The following is a 16,174-nucleotide window of genomic DNA, read 5'->3' as shown; positions in this document are numbered from 1 at the left end:
TAATTAGAATAGGAGGTGCTACAATTAAATGCATGGATATGTTCATGTGAACTTCTCGTTGTTAGCTGCTGCTTGTGGGTGGCTGAGAATGACAAGTCCTTTCCCTGCAGGGTCAGAGGTGCACAGCATCCAGTGGTTGTTGTCTTGTTCAGCTTTGTGGGAATCTAAGAATGTGTGAGCCGTCACCTCGTATTCTTTACCATATGCGGTCCTGCAGAGAGACAGCGGTTACACACCACAGAGAAACAGTAGCCATGCATACATTGTATTATAGCTTTACTTTTCGCTGCCATTGAGGGGGTCCTCAGCCGTTGATGATACAAGTGAATCTTGCCACATCTGATTGAACTAATCTAATTTATAATCTATGGAAGCTGCAACTTTTAAGAAAATAATATATATCACTCTTTACTTAGACTTTTGTACTCATTGAGTCTCTCCTTATCTAAATTAATACTGTAATGTGCAAGTCTTGACACAACCCAGATTTGCAACAAGTTACTGGACTATCCACTAAACCAGGACTATCTTGCTAACCACCACATCACCCTGCAGCCTTCCAGTTGACCTGCTCAGAGACCTACTGCTCATTGTGCTGTTAAATGTCTAGTTTTCAGCTAATATTTCTTTAGAAATCATCCTGTTGGCTAAAAAAAATACTATTTCATGGCTGTCAGACTGTTATCTATGGCATCTTTCATTAATGCAACAAAAGAAAGTGGAATAAATTATGCATCTTTGTTAAAGGCTGCTAGTAACAAAGTGTCTGAAGATAGATTTTAAAATGGGTTCTTCACCAAGTTTCTGTTATCTGGAGACAAAACACTGTGGAGACAAAAAGGCACCTTTGCTTCGGTGGCTTTTTTGATTCTTGAATGAGTCAGCGATCAAGGGGTTACCGAACAAAAATGGCTCAAAATAGTCAATTACAAGGATTGGACTGTCGAGGAGTTTTTAAAAGCAACCAAGGCCTAAAGAAAAACTTTGAAAAAAGTCTTCAGAAAGTCTGGAAGACTACTGCTCAAGGAAACTTTGATAGATTAAAAGACTTTTGCACTGTAGTTTAAAGTATTCGGTTATTATCTATGCCAGTGAACCGGTGTCTTACTAGAGGTTACATTCAAAGAAAACAAAATTACCAAAGAGTTTGATCTCCCAGAACTGCAAGAGCATGGTTTGTCTTGCAGTGTATGATCAGCACCTTCACATTAGCCTGTATGAAAGAATGCAGAGGAAGCAATGAAAACACACAGCAGATAATATACGGTTTACAGATATAAAAAACAAATAAATACTTATGTTACCACAGGTGGAAGAGTTAATCATTAAGATACAGTGAAGACTTACAGGAACCGGCTGACCCTCATATTCAAGTCTCTCCTGGGGATCAAAGTGAACTATTTTCCACCATGACAGAAAACAGTCGCTGTCATCCAGGTACACTTCTTGGAGGCGAGACTTCTTTGCACACTTTAAGGGATAAAAATATGACAGTAGTTAAGATATTCTCCTTGATGGCCTTCAATCAATTATTTATATCAAAACGTGATGTACCTTTTGAAAACTTTGTAGGTCGCTTGTCAAGTAAAGCTGAGGAACAAAAGTAACAAAAAAAAACATGAGAACACAAAAGATGACATTTGCAGTTCAGATTGGAACACATACCCATCATATTTTCAATGGAAAAAAAAAACAAGCACATAGAGCACAAGTATTAGCTTCATGTGGATTTTATGAAATCAGCAAAGGATAAAAATGATAAATTCAGGCTCAATAATGTAACTACACAACCTTGGATTATTAATTTGGTCATGCCACAGTTCTTTGTGACTGAATAAAATTAAGTCACAAAGAACTGTGGTTAAACACAACACACAGCACCACATAAATTTGCATTGCAAAGAAGCCACACTCCAGCATGTGAACCTGACTCTTGAGGTTAATCATTGGAGTATTGAGTTAGCTGTCCAGCAGGTGGCGTATTAGTGACACTAAAAAACAAATCAAATGCGTCCTTGACTAACTGCGGATGACTTTGAGGTCAACAGAAACTGCTGGTGACTTGGGGGTGGAGTGTAAAAACACTACAATCACAACAGACACTTTGTTCTCTGTGAATTAGCTCAAAACAACGTCTGATCTTGCAGGAACGTCTGAGAACAATAGTTTAAGACTGTTTCGGTTTTTTTCTGTTCTATTAAAAACAACAGACCTGAGAGTGCTTCTCAAGTTATATTGATGCAAGATGAAAAAAATAAATAAATCAATACAATGAAAAATGGACAGTTCACTTTAGTCTTCAATTAACCCTCATAGGGTCTTCGGGTCTGTGGGACCCATTTTCAGGTTTTAGCTTAATAAAAAGTATACAAATAATTATTTTTTTCAAACTAAGATTCATTGGCCTTGGCTCATTTTCTGTGAGGAACATAAATCAGAAAAAATTTTCAATGACCCCCCACCTGTATACCCCCCCTTCACATTTATATTACATACAGGGTCTTCGGGTCCACTGGACCCGGGGCTAGTGAAAGTGTGGAACTCATAGGTCCTGTGCACCCATATTTTCCCTTACTCCTCTCTGGGCCTCTGTGTGTGTGTGTGTGTGTGTGTGTGTGTGTGCGCGTGTGTGTGTGAGAGAGAGAGATTGGGCCCTTGGTGTGAGCACTCACATGTGATAGACATCAGGTGCAAAATTACCAATGTTGGTAATTTTGCAACATTGTTGCAACATTGTTGCAAAATTAGAGCACCCAACACTGTCTGAACCCAGATTCCCACACATTTCACCTTTGCACCCTTGTCTTGCGGGAACCAATCTTGGGGACCTGACACTATAAATAGTTCTGTCAGCGTGGTTCCATACCACAACTGATCAAGATGGCAAAGCGACTCTCTGTTCAGGCTGCCTTACAGTTGATAGTTGAAGAGACAGAGGGTTTTGATGGTGATGCAGAAGAAGTACAATGTGAGGATCACCCGAAATGATCATGGACCATAATGCCACAAAAGGAGGGGTGGACGACCTCGATAAGCTGGTGACTGCTTACAGCTGCAAACAGAAGACCCTACGATGGCCTCTGGTGATATTCGTTGATATGTTGGATATCTCCTCGTACAACACCTTCGTCATTTGGATGTCACTGAGCCCAGAGTGTAATGGGGGAAAGCTGCAGAAGAGGCGTCTCTTTCTTGAGGAATTGGGGAAAATGTTGGTGAGACCTCATCATCATCATCATCATCAACTTTATTATATAGCCTTTTAACACAGCCGTAGCTGAAACAAAGTGCTGTACAACACAAAATAAAACAAGGCTTAAAACACAAGAACAATGTAAAAACAACAATAAACAACAACAATATTAAAATAATAAAAACAATAAAACAATACTAGAAACAGTCTCATGCTGGGTTAAAAGCCAGGGAATAAAAATGGGTCTTAAGACGGGTTTTAAAAATGGGCAGTGAAGGGGCCTGTCTAATGTGAAACGGGAGGTCGTTCCACAGTTTCGGACCGGCAGTGGAAAAGGCTCTGTCTCCTCTGAGCTTCCGCTTGGCCCTCGGTACCTCCAGGAGCAGCTGATCAGCTGACCTGAGGCATCGGGCAGGAGCATACGGATGGAGCAGCTCAGAGAGGTAAGGCGGGGCGAGTCCATTTAAAGATTTAAAAACAAATAAAAGCATCTTAAAATGGACTCTAAAATGCACAGGCAGCCAGTGGAGGGAGGCTAAAATGGGAGTGATGTGCTCCCTCTTACGTGTTCCAGTTAGGAGGCGAGCGGCAGCGTTTTGGACCAACTGGAGACGTGTGAGGGAGGACTGGCTGACTCCAAGATAAAGTGCATTGCAGTAATCCAGCCGTGATGTGATGAAGGCGTGGATTACTGTCTCAAAGTGCGTGCGTGCGAGGAAGGGCTTCACCTTTGCCAGCTGCCTGAGATAAAAAAAGCTGGACTTCACTACTGCACAAATTTGCCGGTCCAATTTAAAATCACTGTCCATCTTAAAACCCAAGTTTGTGACTGTTGGCTTCCTGTATTGCACCAAGGGGCCCAAGTCAACAGGAGGGGATTCACAGGAGCCACTGGGACCAAACACCATCACTTCTGTCTTCTTCTCGTTAAATTTTAAAAAGTTTAAGGACATCCAGACTTTAATGTCTTCAAGACATAACAGAAGTGGTTTCAGAGAGAAAGCATTGTTCTTCTTTAGGGGCACATAGATCTGGCTGTCATCAGCATAGCAATGGAAAGAGATACCATGCTTTCTCAGGATGGAACCCAGGGGCAGCAAGTACAGAGAAAAAAGCAGGGGCCCTAAAATTGAACCCTGCGGAACCCCATATGACAGCGGAGCAGATTGAGAGAAGACGACATCTTCCAAGAACCCCAATCTCTGCAGCCATTGTGAGGAGGATTCAGGGGGAAGATGATGGTGCCACATCCTCCCAAATTACAGAACCACCATCTGCAGAGCCTGAGGTAAGTGTTTGATTCTGTTGCAGTATAAAAAAAAATAATGTATCTGAGAGAGAGAAGTGTTAGTAAAGATTTGTGTCTTTTCATTATTCTACATGACAACAAAAAGAAGCACTGTGAAGTGTGTGGACCCAAGAAGAACAGAAAAACGCAATATACATGCACCCAGTGCAAAAAGTACATATGCAATACACACACAGTGAAACTCTGCCCCTCATGTGTGGTATAGTCTGGTATGAAAATAGCCGTGTTCAATGGGTCTAATGTGTTGTTCAGACAGATGTTATGTGTAAACTGACCTGACTAGGTTGAATTTCTAATGAAATTCAAATAAATAATACTTGCTTCATTTGTACATTTGTTGATTACTTCCAGTTATGCCTGTTATATGATGCATTTCCTTATTTTGTTACATTTTGATAAAAGAATTAACAAAAACAAGTGGCATTTTTATTCATAAATTAAATTTAACATAGGTAAAGGGAAAAAATGTAACATATGTGTTGTTTATAATACTTGCAATTGGGATGGAGTAAACATCTGCAGAGTATTTTAACAAAAAAAGGTTTGATTATGTTGAATTAAAAGCCCCAAAATGCAATGGGTCCACCAGACCCAGCAGGACTCTCTGTGTAACAAAAAGACGAGGACCCTATGAGGGTTAAAGGGTTATGAAAACGGTTTGTTCTTCAGAAAGTGATAAAAAAAAGAAAGAAAATTAGCTATATGAATGAAACTAGAAAGAATTTAATTTGATCCTATTAAAAAGAGATAAGCACAGCAGATAACAGCTCTAATCGTCTTAAAGAAAATCATGACACTCAAAGCCTTACGCCAATAAGTGTGATGTAAATGTGACTTTTTGATGCTCTGTAGTCTTGACAAAAGTTGAACAAAATTTGTAACCTGCACACACTGCATCAAGACCGCCATGTATCATGTCAGGTCAGTGCAGCACTGACAGCGCAGAGCAATTCTAAAACAAGACAAACAAAAATTCCTTTCTAAGATGCTCATCTCTTTTATCCCATTACATTTAAAGTCTTTCTAATGCAACAACATCAAGACATACACAGACTAGGAGCTCCATGAGAAAAATATGTGGAGGGGCCTCTTTACATAAAAATACTAAATCAAACAAAAGACCACAAGCTGCTTTATTTGGCCTCGAAGAGAACAGAAGTCTTAACACTGAGGTTTACAGGAAACTCACACATACTGACCAGTACCTGCTTATCGACTCACATCATCCACTAGAACACAAACTGACTGTCATCAGAACGCTACACCACTGGGAGGAGAGTGCACCTACTAAGGCTGAAGGAAAACAAAAGGAACATCAGCACTCCAAGAAAGCTCTTTAAGCCTTTGGATACCCAAAGGTCGTTGTCAAATCAGCAAAGACAAATGGACTACACCACACTGGTAGAGAAGCTAAGAAGAACAGGCACAAACATATTGTAATTCCATATGTGGCAGGAGTCTCAGAAAAACTTAGAGACATTCCAGTGCACTTCAAACCAAAGAACACCCTCAGACAGAGACTGGTTCACCCAAAGGACAAAACACCCAAACACAAACTGACTGTCTCGTGTGTTGCGCACTGCAAGGAGGAGTGTGCGGACCCTTTATATAGGAGAGACCAAACAACAGCTTCACAAATGCATGGAACAACATAGGAGAGCCACCTCCTCAGGGCAAGACTCAGCAGTGCTCCTACATCTGAAGGGAAAGGGACACGCTTTTGAGGACAGGAATGTATGCATTATGGACAGAGATGACAGGTGGTTTGAGAGAGGAGCCAAGGAAGCCATCAATGTTAAACTGGAAAAAACACCTTGAACAGAGGAGGTGGTCTCAGGTATCACCTCCCCAGCACCTACAATGCAGCATTGTCCCTCCTCCCCAGTTTCACAATCTCTCACATCTTGGATCCTGTGACCAAAACTCACCAGAAGTCCAGTCGCCCTTATTCAAGCTCTTATGATTACCATGACCTGGATGACTGAGAATCTTCATCAACATACTAAATCAAACGTATATTTGTGTGTGTGTGAGTTCACTTACTCCTCTGGCAAAGCCACTTGTTGTTTTCAGAGCAAAACTTTGGTCAAAACACAACGTGGATCCCTCAGGACTGCCATCAACACTGTGTCACACAAGCAGCGTCACACGTTAAAAAAAAAAAAACAGGTATTTGCGTTGAGGATTATTGTGATGTCATTTTAAATGTGCTTACCTGGTAATGATGAAAGCGGTGCGTGTGCAGGGCTGAACACCTCTTACTGCACTGACTCCACATGGAGCTTGAATGCCAGGTGATGACAGCTTTGTCAAACTGTTAGTGTCAGCATTAATGCTGACAGCGCTGCACTCCCTCTTTCCTCCTCCCATATTCACCAACATCACAACATCCCCAAAGTGCAAGTCTCCATCATTTGTCACAGAGAGATTCACCTACACACAAGGACAAAATCCGCCATGGTTACTATTTCAGAGGTGTCATTGTTGGTACTTTCATTTGCATTCTGAAAAAGCTCAAACTCATTTTACCGGTTTTAAAATATTCTGTTTGAGGAGGTCTACTTTCTGGGCTGCAAGCTCACCCCTCTCCTTTTTCTCCAGATATTCTTTCATTGCATCCTGAAAAAACAGTGACACACTGTTAAAATTGGCTTTGTTCTTAGACATTATGAATGCATATTAAATAGTCCATGTGGCATTTTTTTACATTTCCACTATGCACACAATATATGACCTTAAATGATCCAAGCATAGCGAGACAAAACAATTCGCCTGGGAAAGCAGATGCACGCTTAAATCAACGTTCACACACACACATTGTTTGGCTTATCCAAAGAACATGACGAAGACGGTGTTTAACCTGCTCATGTCCAATTTTACACTGTCAAGTGTAAGTCCAACCTTTGTGAAATAAAGGGTCATATAAATATGAAATGTTTCCGGAAATCGGGGCTCGGTCAGACGGATGTCCTGTGAGAGCTCTCTGTCCTTCCGAGTCCAGCGCTGATATACTTCACTTGTGACCACCAATAATTTAACTTGAGATTTCTCCGGCTTGTTCTTGAGCTTCCAATGAAAAAATCGAGCTTTATTAATCCCAACCCAAGCCATACATGTTGGGTTTTGCCTTTTGAAAGTTTGCCATACTGCATTGATGAGCTGTCAAATCCAAGGCCAGATTTACATGATATGAGGATGCTCGTGTTTAAAGAAGCAAATTGGGCTGCCAGCGCAGTAAAAATAATTAACGTTAAAAGGTTTTTATAGCACATAAAGTCTAAGTTCAAGCAGTCTAGTTAAGTTTGGACAGTACAAAATATGTCTAGATAGAAGCATATCTTGTGTCTGCTTGAAGATAACTAAGACAGAGACTCAGATGATTACTTGCAAAAAACATGTTCAATCTGCAGTGGCAGGAGCTGCAGAAGTACTGTCTGTATTATGCAACTTGTGTGATGCATTTTCTTTGAATTATAAAATCCCTTGGTATTAATAAAGTACTTTTCATTACATTTTATTTAATTCTTAACTGTGATTGGTATTGCTTCCTCAGAGCTCTTCTAACCTAAAAATCTACTTCCTTGATGCTGTTCATCTTTCATTTTCGATGTAAAAGGAAATGGAACAAAAATCCATGGTCCGTTCATTGCTATTTTAAAAAAGTTACCATTTTAGAAACAAGCATCCTGAAATAAATAGAGTACCTTGCTTTAATAATCAGTAAAAACTATTCATCACTATTCATTTAGAATCAGTCAAATCAAGCTAGCTTTGTTGTTTAACTTAAATTTTTGTAGCTTCATTTGAAGACCCAATAAAATCGCAATCAAGTAATACTGGACAATTCAACTGTGATCCAATCACACATTTTTCAAATACAATCTGTTTTAAATATGAATTACTTAAAAAGAATCTCTGTTTAAAAATCCATTATTACAATTTATTTGTCAATATCCAACATTGGTTAAACCTGTGTAAATACAAAATTAATTCACATTGATTACATCAATCGTTAAAAACTGTACTGGGAAAGTCCTTATCGAAAAATGCAGTGAAGCTAAAATATGTTCAGACCTTCAACTGTACAGTTGAAAACTATATTGTTTATATCCACGTATGTTTATCTGAGGCTTCACAGGCGATCCAAGATGTTAGCAAACATTTGAAGTGTAATGACTCCTGGAAGGCTCCATGTGGATGAAAAAGTGCCAGTATAAAATGTAAATTACATTGTCACACCGTGTGGAATAAGATATTTTGAATGAAAATATGAAAAGGTAAAACTGTTGTTTGATACTGAGAATCATGAATAGGTTAACTTTCAGAAATTTGCAATTTAGCAGTACAAACACAATGGCAAATGATTTAGATCACTCTGTTCTCTGCTGCAAGTTTTTTTTTTTTTTAACTCTTTTACAATGAAATACAAATTGAGCATGGCTGTTCTCATTTAGCAATCATTTTCTTCCTTGGATGGTTTGTGCTATAGGCTGTCGCTGTACAGGAATAAATGCATCAAAATGTTTAGTAAAAGTCAAGTATGTAAACAATCTTGTTAGATGAACTTCACAATACAATTTGAGAGCCTGGTAACCAAACCAATAATGAACTAATAACCATTTCAAAACAATTTTAACTAATTCGATCGTCTCAAAGTCTAAAAAGTATACACATTTTGGCGCCTTTATTAAATATATTAATTTGCTAGAATGGTCTGACATGAAGTCGATACTACCAAAAAAATATCATGTCTTTAAATTTGAAACAAACCTCCTCTAAGAGCCGGTCCTCATTCCAGTTTCCAGTTTTCACACTTGATCGATAAGTTTTCTCCTTAGCCATTCTGACTATAATTTGGACTAATATTAGCGTGGTTATAGTTTGCGATAGCTAAAGTTTAGGCAACAAAACACGATGCTTAATTTGTGTAGCGGTTTCTAAGGGCAACGGCGTTCTAACCAGTTCTCGCTGATTGCCGCGAGATGGCGGGCTAGTACCGCAGCCTACTTCAGAGCTCGCCTCCAACATTTCCCACAATTCATTGTGATCAACAGACGCTTAAAACCATAGCTTAAAACGTTGTTTTTAATATTGTAAAAGCTCTCGTGAAAAAAATGCAAGTCAACGTCCTTAAAAATTCAACCCTTATTTTAATCAGGAGTGAAATAAGATTACATTGTTTCATTTCCTTCATTGTTCTGAATGCTAGAATCTTTATTTTCAATTTACATGACAAATTAAAACAGTCCGAGTCCAGAAAAAAAGAAATGTCCATGTGTTTGATATCATAGTCCTTTTCCCCCACTATCTGTATGTGTCAGTGGCCATTGGCACGGCCTCTGGGACCTGAGCCATTCCTGTGATCCATCTTGTGGCTTTTTTCCTGCGTTGTGTCAGTGTCATCCTCTTCTTCATCGCTCCTGTCATCACCTTCCAGCTGCAGAATGAAAATAAACCACCAAGAGAACATAGAGTTTAAGGATTAAAAAAAAAAGATGCAATGACATCTTTAACAACAATGAATGACAACACAGAAACACACCTTGCTGAAGATCAACTTAAAAAGCATTCTTGATATTAGAATAGCCCAGTACACATGTAGAATCTGTAGAACCAACAACATGATGTTGAAGAAATAGTAGCCAAAAAAGGGGGGATAAAACTCCACTGGGTACACCCATGTACAGTGAATAAGCCTGTAGAAGATACACACTTGTTATTTGTTATACATTGCCCACCATTGTGCATTTTAGTGCTTCCTTTCATTAACACACTTACCAGAAGGGAAAAATGACAAGTCTTGTCACCATAAAGAGAACCACGAACACCACAAACATGACGTTAGCAGTCCGATGCCACTTGGCATAGTTAAATACCTTGGCACCCTGTGAGATGAACATACAGAGAAAAATGATGGTCATTTTTTTGTTTAGAAGAGTTGGATTAAAGCTGCAGTCTGCAACTCTTTTTCAAGCATAATGCCTGGAACTGTCCGGGGATTCTGAAAGTAGTACATTAAATACCCCAATACAATAAAAAAAATGTTCTCTAGGTCCCCTATATGTCCCGCTAGGTCCCTCCAAAGCCAGCAGGTTTGTTTACAAAATTGCAGACCGGACCGGTAAAAGGTAACCAATCAGGTTACGAGCTGGGCTCTGCTGCCTGTCAATCACCGATTGTGCACGCGCGATACAAGGTAGGCTCGTCCCCACGCTTATTTATCTAGACTATTGAACTTCATTACGGGCTAGTCTACTTACTGTGTCTTCCATGATCGCAAATGACAGGTGAGTTGATGAATGAGGAGTCGTGTAGGCGCATCTGGCGTGCACGTCTACGTGCACGAGTTCTCATGTGTTTTGAAGGGGCGGGACAGGAAGTTGAATAACTTTTTATTTTTCGGTTAAAAAATAAGCATTTCTTGCATTTTGCGACTACGGAGGTCACCGTTTTCAACTTCAAGCGTTCTGATAGATCATGTAAACTCTTAAAATGCCAAAAAGTAGGACTTTACATATGACAACAACAAATCTTGCAGACTGCAGCTTTAACTGACAGCAGTTAGATTAAAGTCAGGCTGTACTGAGGAACAACAGAAAAATTAAAATGTGCCATTTAGAAGTAGTTTCATTCCACATTAAAGATCATTTGGCACTGAATTTAGTCATAGAAATATTTGTTTGTGCATCAGGTGTCATTAGTTATCTCAACTGTGATGCCTACAGCTGTCAGTAAAGCCAAAGGTCTTTATGTTTATTCATTTGGCAGATGCTTTTATCCAAAGCAACTTACAGGTAGGCAGGTAGGGTAAGGGGGTCTTGCCTAAGGACCCCTACTGGAGATAATACCTTTCATGCAGGGGATTTTAACCCAGGTCACCTATATGAAAGGTGGCAATCTTACCACTACAGTATCCAGTCCCGTGTGGATAGTTTTTATAATGTACCTGAGCACATGGTACAAAGCAAAGAACATTTCAAGTTCATGTTTACTGTTGTGAAAGTTCACATTCAGCCCTGTGCACATGGAGGAGTGTGTTACAGCACTCGTATTGGCAGAGGGCATGGAAAGGGGAAAGGTAATTACTGGGCAATATACATATATTTTCATTAAATTTGTCAGCTGAAATTATTAATCATTTGTTGTTTTCAATGATATACCTCATTACTGAAAACAATATAAAAAAAAATGTTGATATGCCTAGAAAGATCACATGTACATGCACTTTTTCCATTTCTCTGCCTCTGGAGTTGTATATAATCTCTATTATGCCATTTCTTCCTTGAGCTGTACCTCTTACAGGTCAGTACCTTTTTCTATTTCAGTACATCTCATCAACTGCCAGCCAGAGGTGCATACTTTTATACTCGGAGCCCCAAATCTCCATTTCAGTCGCACCAAATGTGTGCAATTTTATTCCTGTCTATATGTGAAGGATTTTTACGAGACGTTTGTTTCTTATTTTCATTCTTAGAGTGATTCCAATGACCTTTTTTCCAAAACATATGTTGATAGCTTGTTTTTTCTGGCTTTTGTTAGTATATTTTGATCTACACAGTTACAAAAAAAAAAATATCCCAAATCTGCCTATAGAAATCTTTGACTGTAATATGTCAACAAAATGTAACAAGAATTTTTATCCAAGCTACATCCACAGTTCTGGAAACTGATATATATAGTTTTACAAAGCATGTAATACCAAGCACACACACGCACATATAATTCTTAAAACTCCACACTCGCCCCCCTCTTTCAAGCTTATGTCCTCCACCAGAAGCCTGAGAGCTTGAGGTTTGTACAAGGTATCTTAGCTGTTCCTAGAACTGCGCTCTTCTGGACATAGATCTCTGATGTTGTTCCTGAATCTGCTGGAGCCACTCTCCCAGTGTGGGGGTCATGGCCTCGAGTGTTCTGATCACCACTGATACCACTGCTGCTTTCAGTTGCCATATCTTTTCAACTTCTTCTTTCTGCAAGGCTTTTTGTTTGCCTTCTTCTTGATGTTGCCGCCATTTGGAATTGTTACGTCTCTCCCTACTGCCTTCTTCTGTAGTTTGTCAACCACCACAATGTCCGGTTGGTTAGCCATCACCTGCTTATCAGTCTGGAACTGGAAGTCCTACAGGATCTTAGCTTTGTCATTCTCCACCACCTTTGCAGGTGTCTCCCACTATAACTTTAACCCCTTCCCTGGGTTTCAGCTGCCTGAGACATTCACTTAAGTGTTCATCACTGTGGGCATCTTCCTGATATATTCCTGGATATTTCTTGTTTCATCATGGACAGTGTCTCTGATGCTCACTCTTTCCGCTTAGTATACAATCTCAGGGTGCGGCACTTGGGGTGAAACCCTTCATGCATAGTAAGGAGCTTTCTTGTCTTGATGTCAGTGGCTTCTTTCTCCTCCTTTGGCCAATATACATATATATATATATATATATATATATATATATATATATATATACATATATATATATACAAATATTAACCCGAGTAGGTCCTTTAAAATAACTTTAAGTAAAACTAATGTTTTTGTTTAAAAAAAATCAGAATAATGTGTGCACCATTTAAAATGTGAAATCGCAACAAAGTGCAAGATGTAAATAATAACGTCTTTGCTTTACCAAAACAAGAATTTTAATATTCAAGGGATCGTAATACTGACCTCAAGCAATGAGTCAGAAGAGTCATGAACTGCCATCACAAGGGTTCCAACACGGATGTAGTTTGAAATCCAGGAGAAACTCAGGAGAGTCAGTGTGGCTATATGATGAATCACCTGCTCTTTGAAGTCCTACACACATACACATGACGGGTGAAGAAAAAAGCATTGGACAGAGTCTACTGCAAGTTTTTAACATACAATATTCCATGGAATTTTTCACAAAACATTATTACACTGGGATGTTATCAGATAGTTGAGTCATTCACTAATGTTCACAAAATCATTCACAAAATCTAATCATTCATCCTCAATTTTAAACTGCAGCTCATTTTTGGGCACTTACTTTTCGTTTTACATCAAATGTGAGGCTGAGAAGCAGAGAAAAGTAGAACCCCATTTCCAAGATGTAATACCAGTACTGCGATGCTAGCAAAGACTGTGTGAACACAGACATATAGATGTTATTATGTATCATCCTGCACGCATGTGCAATCCGTCCTAATAACAAACATAAAATCCTTTACCTGTTTAGGATATTTTGCCCAAACTTCTTTCAGATTATAAAGCCAAGGTTTCTGAAGCAAAAAGAGAAGGAGAGGAGAGTGAGAAGGGGTTAGTCAAGGGTAACAGTAGCCAGTGGGCTCATTGATGTTTGTGTGCCACTTTAACTACCAGCATGTGAGGAAAAAACAAAGAGAGAAAGACAAAATATATGAAAAAAATGTCCCTGATACTTACATCATAAAGGGCCAAGATTCCACCAAAAAATGCAAAAAGATAAAACACACTTCTCCAACTGTTGGCACGCAAGAACAAGAATGTCACATATCTACACAGACACACTTGTCACATCTGTGGAAAATGAACAGAAACAAACACACACACCTGGCCTCACAGAATCTCTTCCGAAGTCCTGGTCGCTCTTGGTTCCTCCTCCTCCTGAACCACACGTCAACCTTCCTCTCAGGCCAACCGGTCTTCTTACATAGAGACCTCAAATCAGCCTGAGACACAGGGGACACGGTCCAGCTGTTATTCTCATTTCAAACTGGGACGTTATACTAGCTTTAGCATTTAGTGTCTGATGAGAAACTTTTGATTAAAAATAAGAACATTTAATATGCATGGCCTGCATACAAAAACTAAAGTGGATACTTCATCTATTACAATTTTCAGATTATCTTTGCTCAACCTTCGAAGGGAAAGTTATTCATAAAAGGCCCTAACTGTGTTATTTAGTTGTGTATTTGTCGTAAAGCTTTAATCTATGAGTCTTTTAAACAGAACTCCACTGAATCTACATCATTTAACTTTTTCTTTTAATGATTTTTTTCTTATATGTTGTACATGAATATGTTTCTTCGCCCACTAGATATCTAGTGGGTGAATCCATACAAGATACTCGACTTAGACTACTACCATGCATAATGTATGTCATTGCTGTTTGAGATATGAAGGTGTAAACAACAAACCATCTTTGTTCCTCCATACCTGTGATGGATTCCTTGTTTGACTGCAGAAGTACTTTTCTAGGACAGGGTTTTGTTCGGCTGTGAGATGTACACTGTCCTCGATCCCCCAAGCATTAGCCAGTGGTGTGGCCAAGCACCTAAAACAGCGCACAGAGTTCTATTGCCTCCTTCCTAACATAACAGCTCTGGGTCTATGGAATTTCTTAACATTGCTTCAAACTCATGCAACATAATCTGAGTATTCTGAAACCAAAAGATTGCATAGCTAAACTCTGACACACCACATTTACTGACACGCTGTATTGTCTTGCCTTTCAAACAGGTATCTGACTAGAAGGAGGCAGAGGGCGCAGGGAAGAACACCATAAAGCTGAGATGCTTTTGCGTAGACACAATCTTCTTTGTCCTCTAGATCTGACCAGGAAAGATTTCCTGGCAGCCACAAACGGTCCCACCACAGCCACTCAACAACTGTCTGCAACATGGCACTAAAATGAGAAAAACCTAAGTTTAAAAACACAATCCATAGCAATTAAATTAATATTCAAGGGATTTGATTTTTATATTTGTTAAATGTTGATTATGAAATTAGACAGATCTACAAGTTTAAATGCAAGAATAGTAATTAGATACTATTAAGATATAACCCTTGATTTGTTAAAATTCATCATTTTAGTTTTAAATAAGTAAAGCTGAAAGGCCTATATAGATTTTTTCCCTTAACCTCACCTTTATAATTTTAGGATTTATACAAGACTAGAGACTATTTAAGACTAGGCAAAAATTTGTTTTGTACTTCTCTTTTTTAGCACTTAGAAAATCAGCTGGACAAAGTTGTGTAAAGCCACTGAAACAGCCAGATCCATATTAAAGATAAACTGAGCACACATGTGACTGGCGTGCAGAAACAGCTATTGCTTTGGTCCAAAAAGATTTACAGCAAATAGAAAGAAAAAAAATCTGTGAACCTGCAGTTGTGTATACATTGGAGATGGAGAAATGCAATAGATATCAAAGGGCAAATAAGATTTAAAAAAAGGGGTGAGGGACAATTCATGGAGACAGAGATTAAAGAGAAGTAAAGTCCTTCTGGTGGACTCTGCCCATTACAAAGCGCAGATAACATGCATTTGAGCAATTAAAACCATCGTAAAATGTGCAATAAAAGCTGCTTAGATAAATGTTGATCATGACAACTTCCTGCTCTCAAACATACTCACTAAGATAGGCTAAGTCATGCCAGCGTGTCCCTGAACCTAAAAGGTTGTTAATTAGTCAGCATAGGAAAAGGCTTACATACCTGCTGGCAGTGTTGTCTTGACAAGTTCCAACAGAGGAGAGGGAGGCTGAGGCAGACACAGAAACTGTGCAATTAAGTCTGATGAAGCTAAATTAAAATATTATGTGAAATCTAATCATTTCCTCCACTTGGTCTTCTCTTTGACAATAAATGTTGAAATCCAAGTCTTCAAATGTTATTACATCCCGTCTTGCACGCCAGCTTGAGCATACATCAGTGGAGGTAAATGTACCGT

The 16,174-nt window shown here is 39.1% G+C and overlaps 2 protein-coding genes across 2 annotated transcripts; both read right to left on the bottom strand.

The window, feature by feature from the left end:
• cfap161 (cilia and flagella associated protein 161) lies at positions 1–9,344 on the bottom strand. The gene is made up of 8 exons (XM_075470978.1): positions 9,273–9,344; positions 7,032–7,121; positions 6,718–6,935; positions 6,546–6,627; positions 1,555–1,590; positions 1,348–1,470; positions 1,140–1,213; positions 1–211 (listed from the first exon to the last, which is right to left on the bottom strand). The coding sequence occupies exons 1-8, from the start codon at positions 9,342–9,344 to the stop codon at positions 43–45; spliced, it is 864 nt and encodes a 287-aa protein (XP_075327093.1). The 3' UTR covers positions 1–42.
• A 475-nt stretch (positions 9,345–9,819) lies between these two features.
• On the bottom strand, positions 9,820–15,123 carry cers3b (ceramide synthase 3b). The gene is made up of 10 exons (XM_075470977.1): positions 14,951–15,123; positions 14,659–14,776; positions 14,053–14,171; positions 13,906–13,963; positions 13,692–13,742; positions 13,511–13,603; positions 13,168–13,296; positions 10,281–10,387; positions 10,045–10,198; positions 9,820–9,939 (listed from the first exon to the last, which is right to left on the bottom strand). Exons 1-10 carry the CDS (start codon positions 15,121–15,123, stop codon positions 9,820–9,822), a joined length of 1,122 nt encoding a protein of 373 aa, XP_075327092.1.
• Positions 15,124–16,174: the final 1,051 nt, after the last annotated feature.

This window comes from Odontesthes bonariensis, chromosome 7 (assembly GCF_027942865.1).
Source record: "Odontesthes bonariensis isolate fOdoBon6 chromosome 7, fOdoBon6.hap1, whole genome shotgun sequence".
Taxonomy (NCBI): domain Eukaryota; kingdom Metazoa; phylum Chordata; class Actinopteri; order Atheriniformes; family Atherinopsidae; genus Odontesthes; species Odontesthes bonariensis.
This window is presented reverse-complemented; position numbering and strand designations above follow the sequence as displayed.

What these genes read in the sequence shown, in the direction of transcription:
- cfap161 (XM_075470978.1), bottom strand. Translation starts at nt 9,344, where the DNA reads ATGGCTAAGGAGAAAACTTATCGATCAAGTGTGAAAACTGGAAACTGG. An exon ending in CAAGTGGCTTTGCCAGAGGA is followed by an intron (nt 1,591 to 6,545) that starts GTAAGTGAACTC and finishes TTTGTTCCTCAG; the next exon opens with CTTTACTTGACAAGCGACCT. An exon ending in ACCTACAAAGTTTTCAAAAG is followed by an intron (nt 1,471 to 1,554) that starts GTACATCACGTT and finishes TATCCCTTAAAG; the next exon opens with TGTGCAAAGAAGTCTCGCCT.
- cers3b (XM_075470977.1), bottom strand. Translation starts at nt 15,123, where the DNA reads ATGTTGCAGACAGTTGTTGAGTGGCTGTGGTGGGACCGTTTGTGGCTG. An exon ending in AAGAGATTCTGTGAGGCCAG is followed by an intron (nt 13,964 to 14,052) that starts GTGTGTGTGTTT and finishes GCGTGCCAACAG; the next exon opens with TTGGAGAAGTGTGTTTTATC. An exon ending in CTTGTCATTTTTCCCTTCTG is followed by an intron (nt 10,199 to 10,280) that starts GTAAGTGTGTTA and finishes TATCTTCTACAG; the next exon opens with GCTTATTCACTGTACATGGG.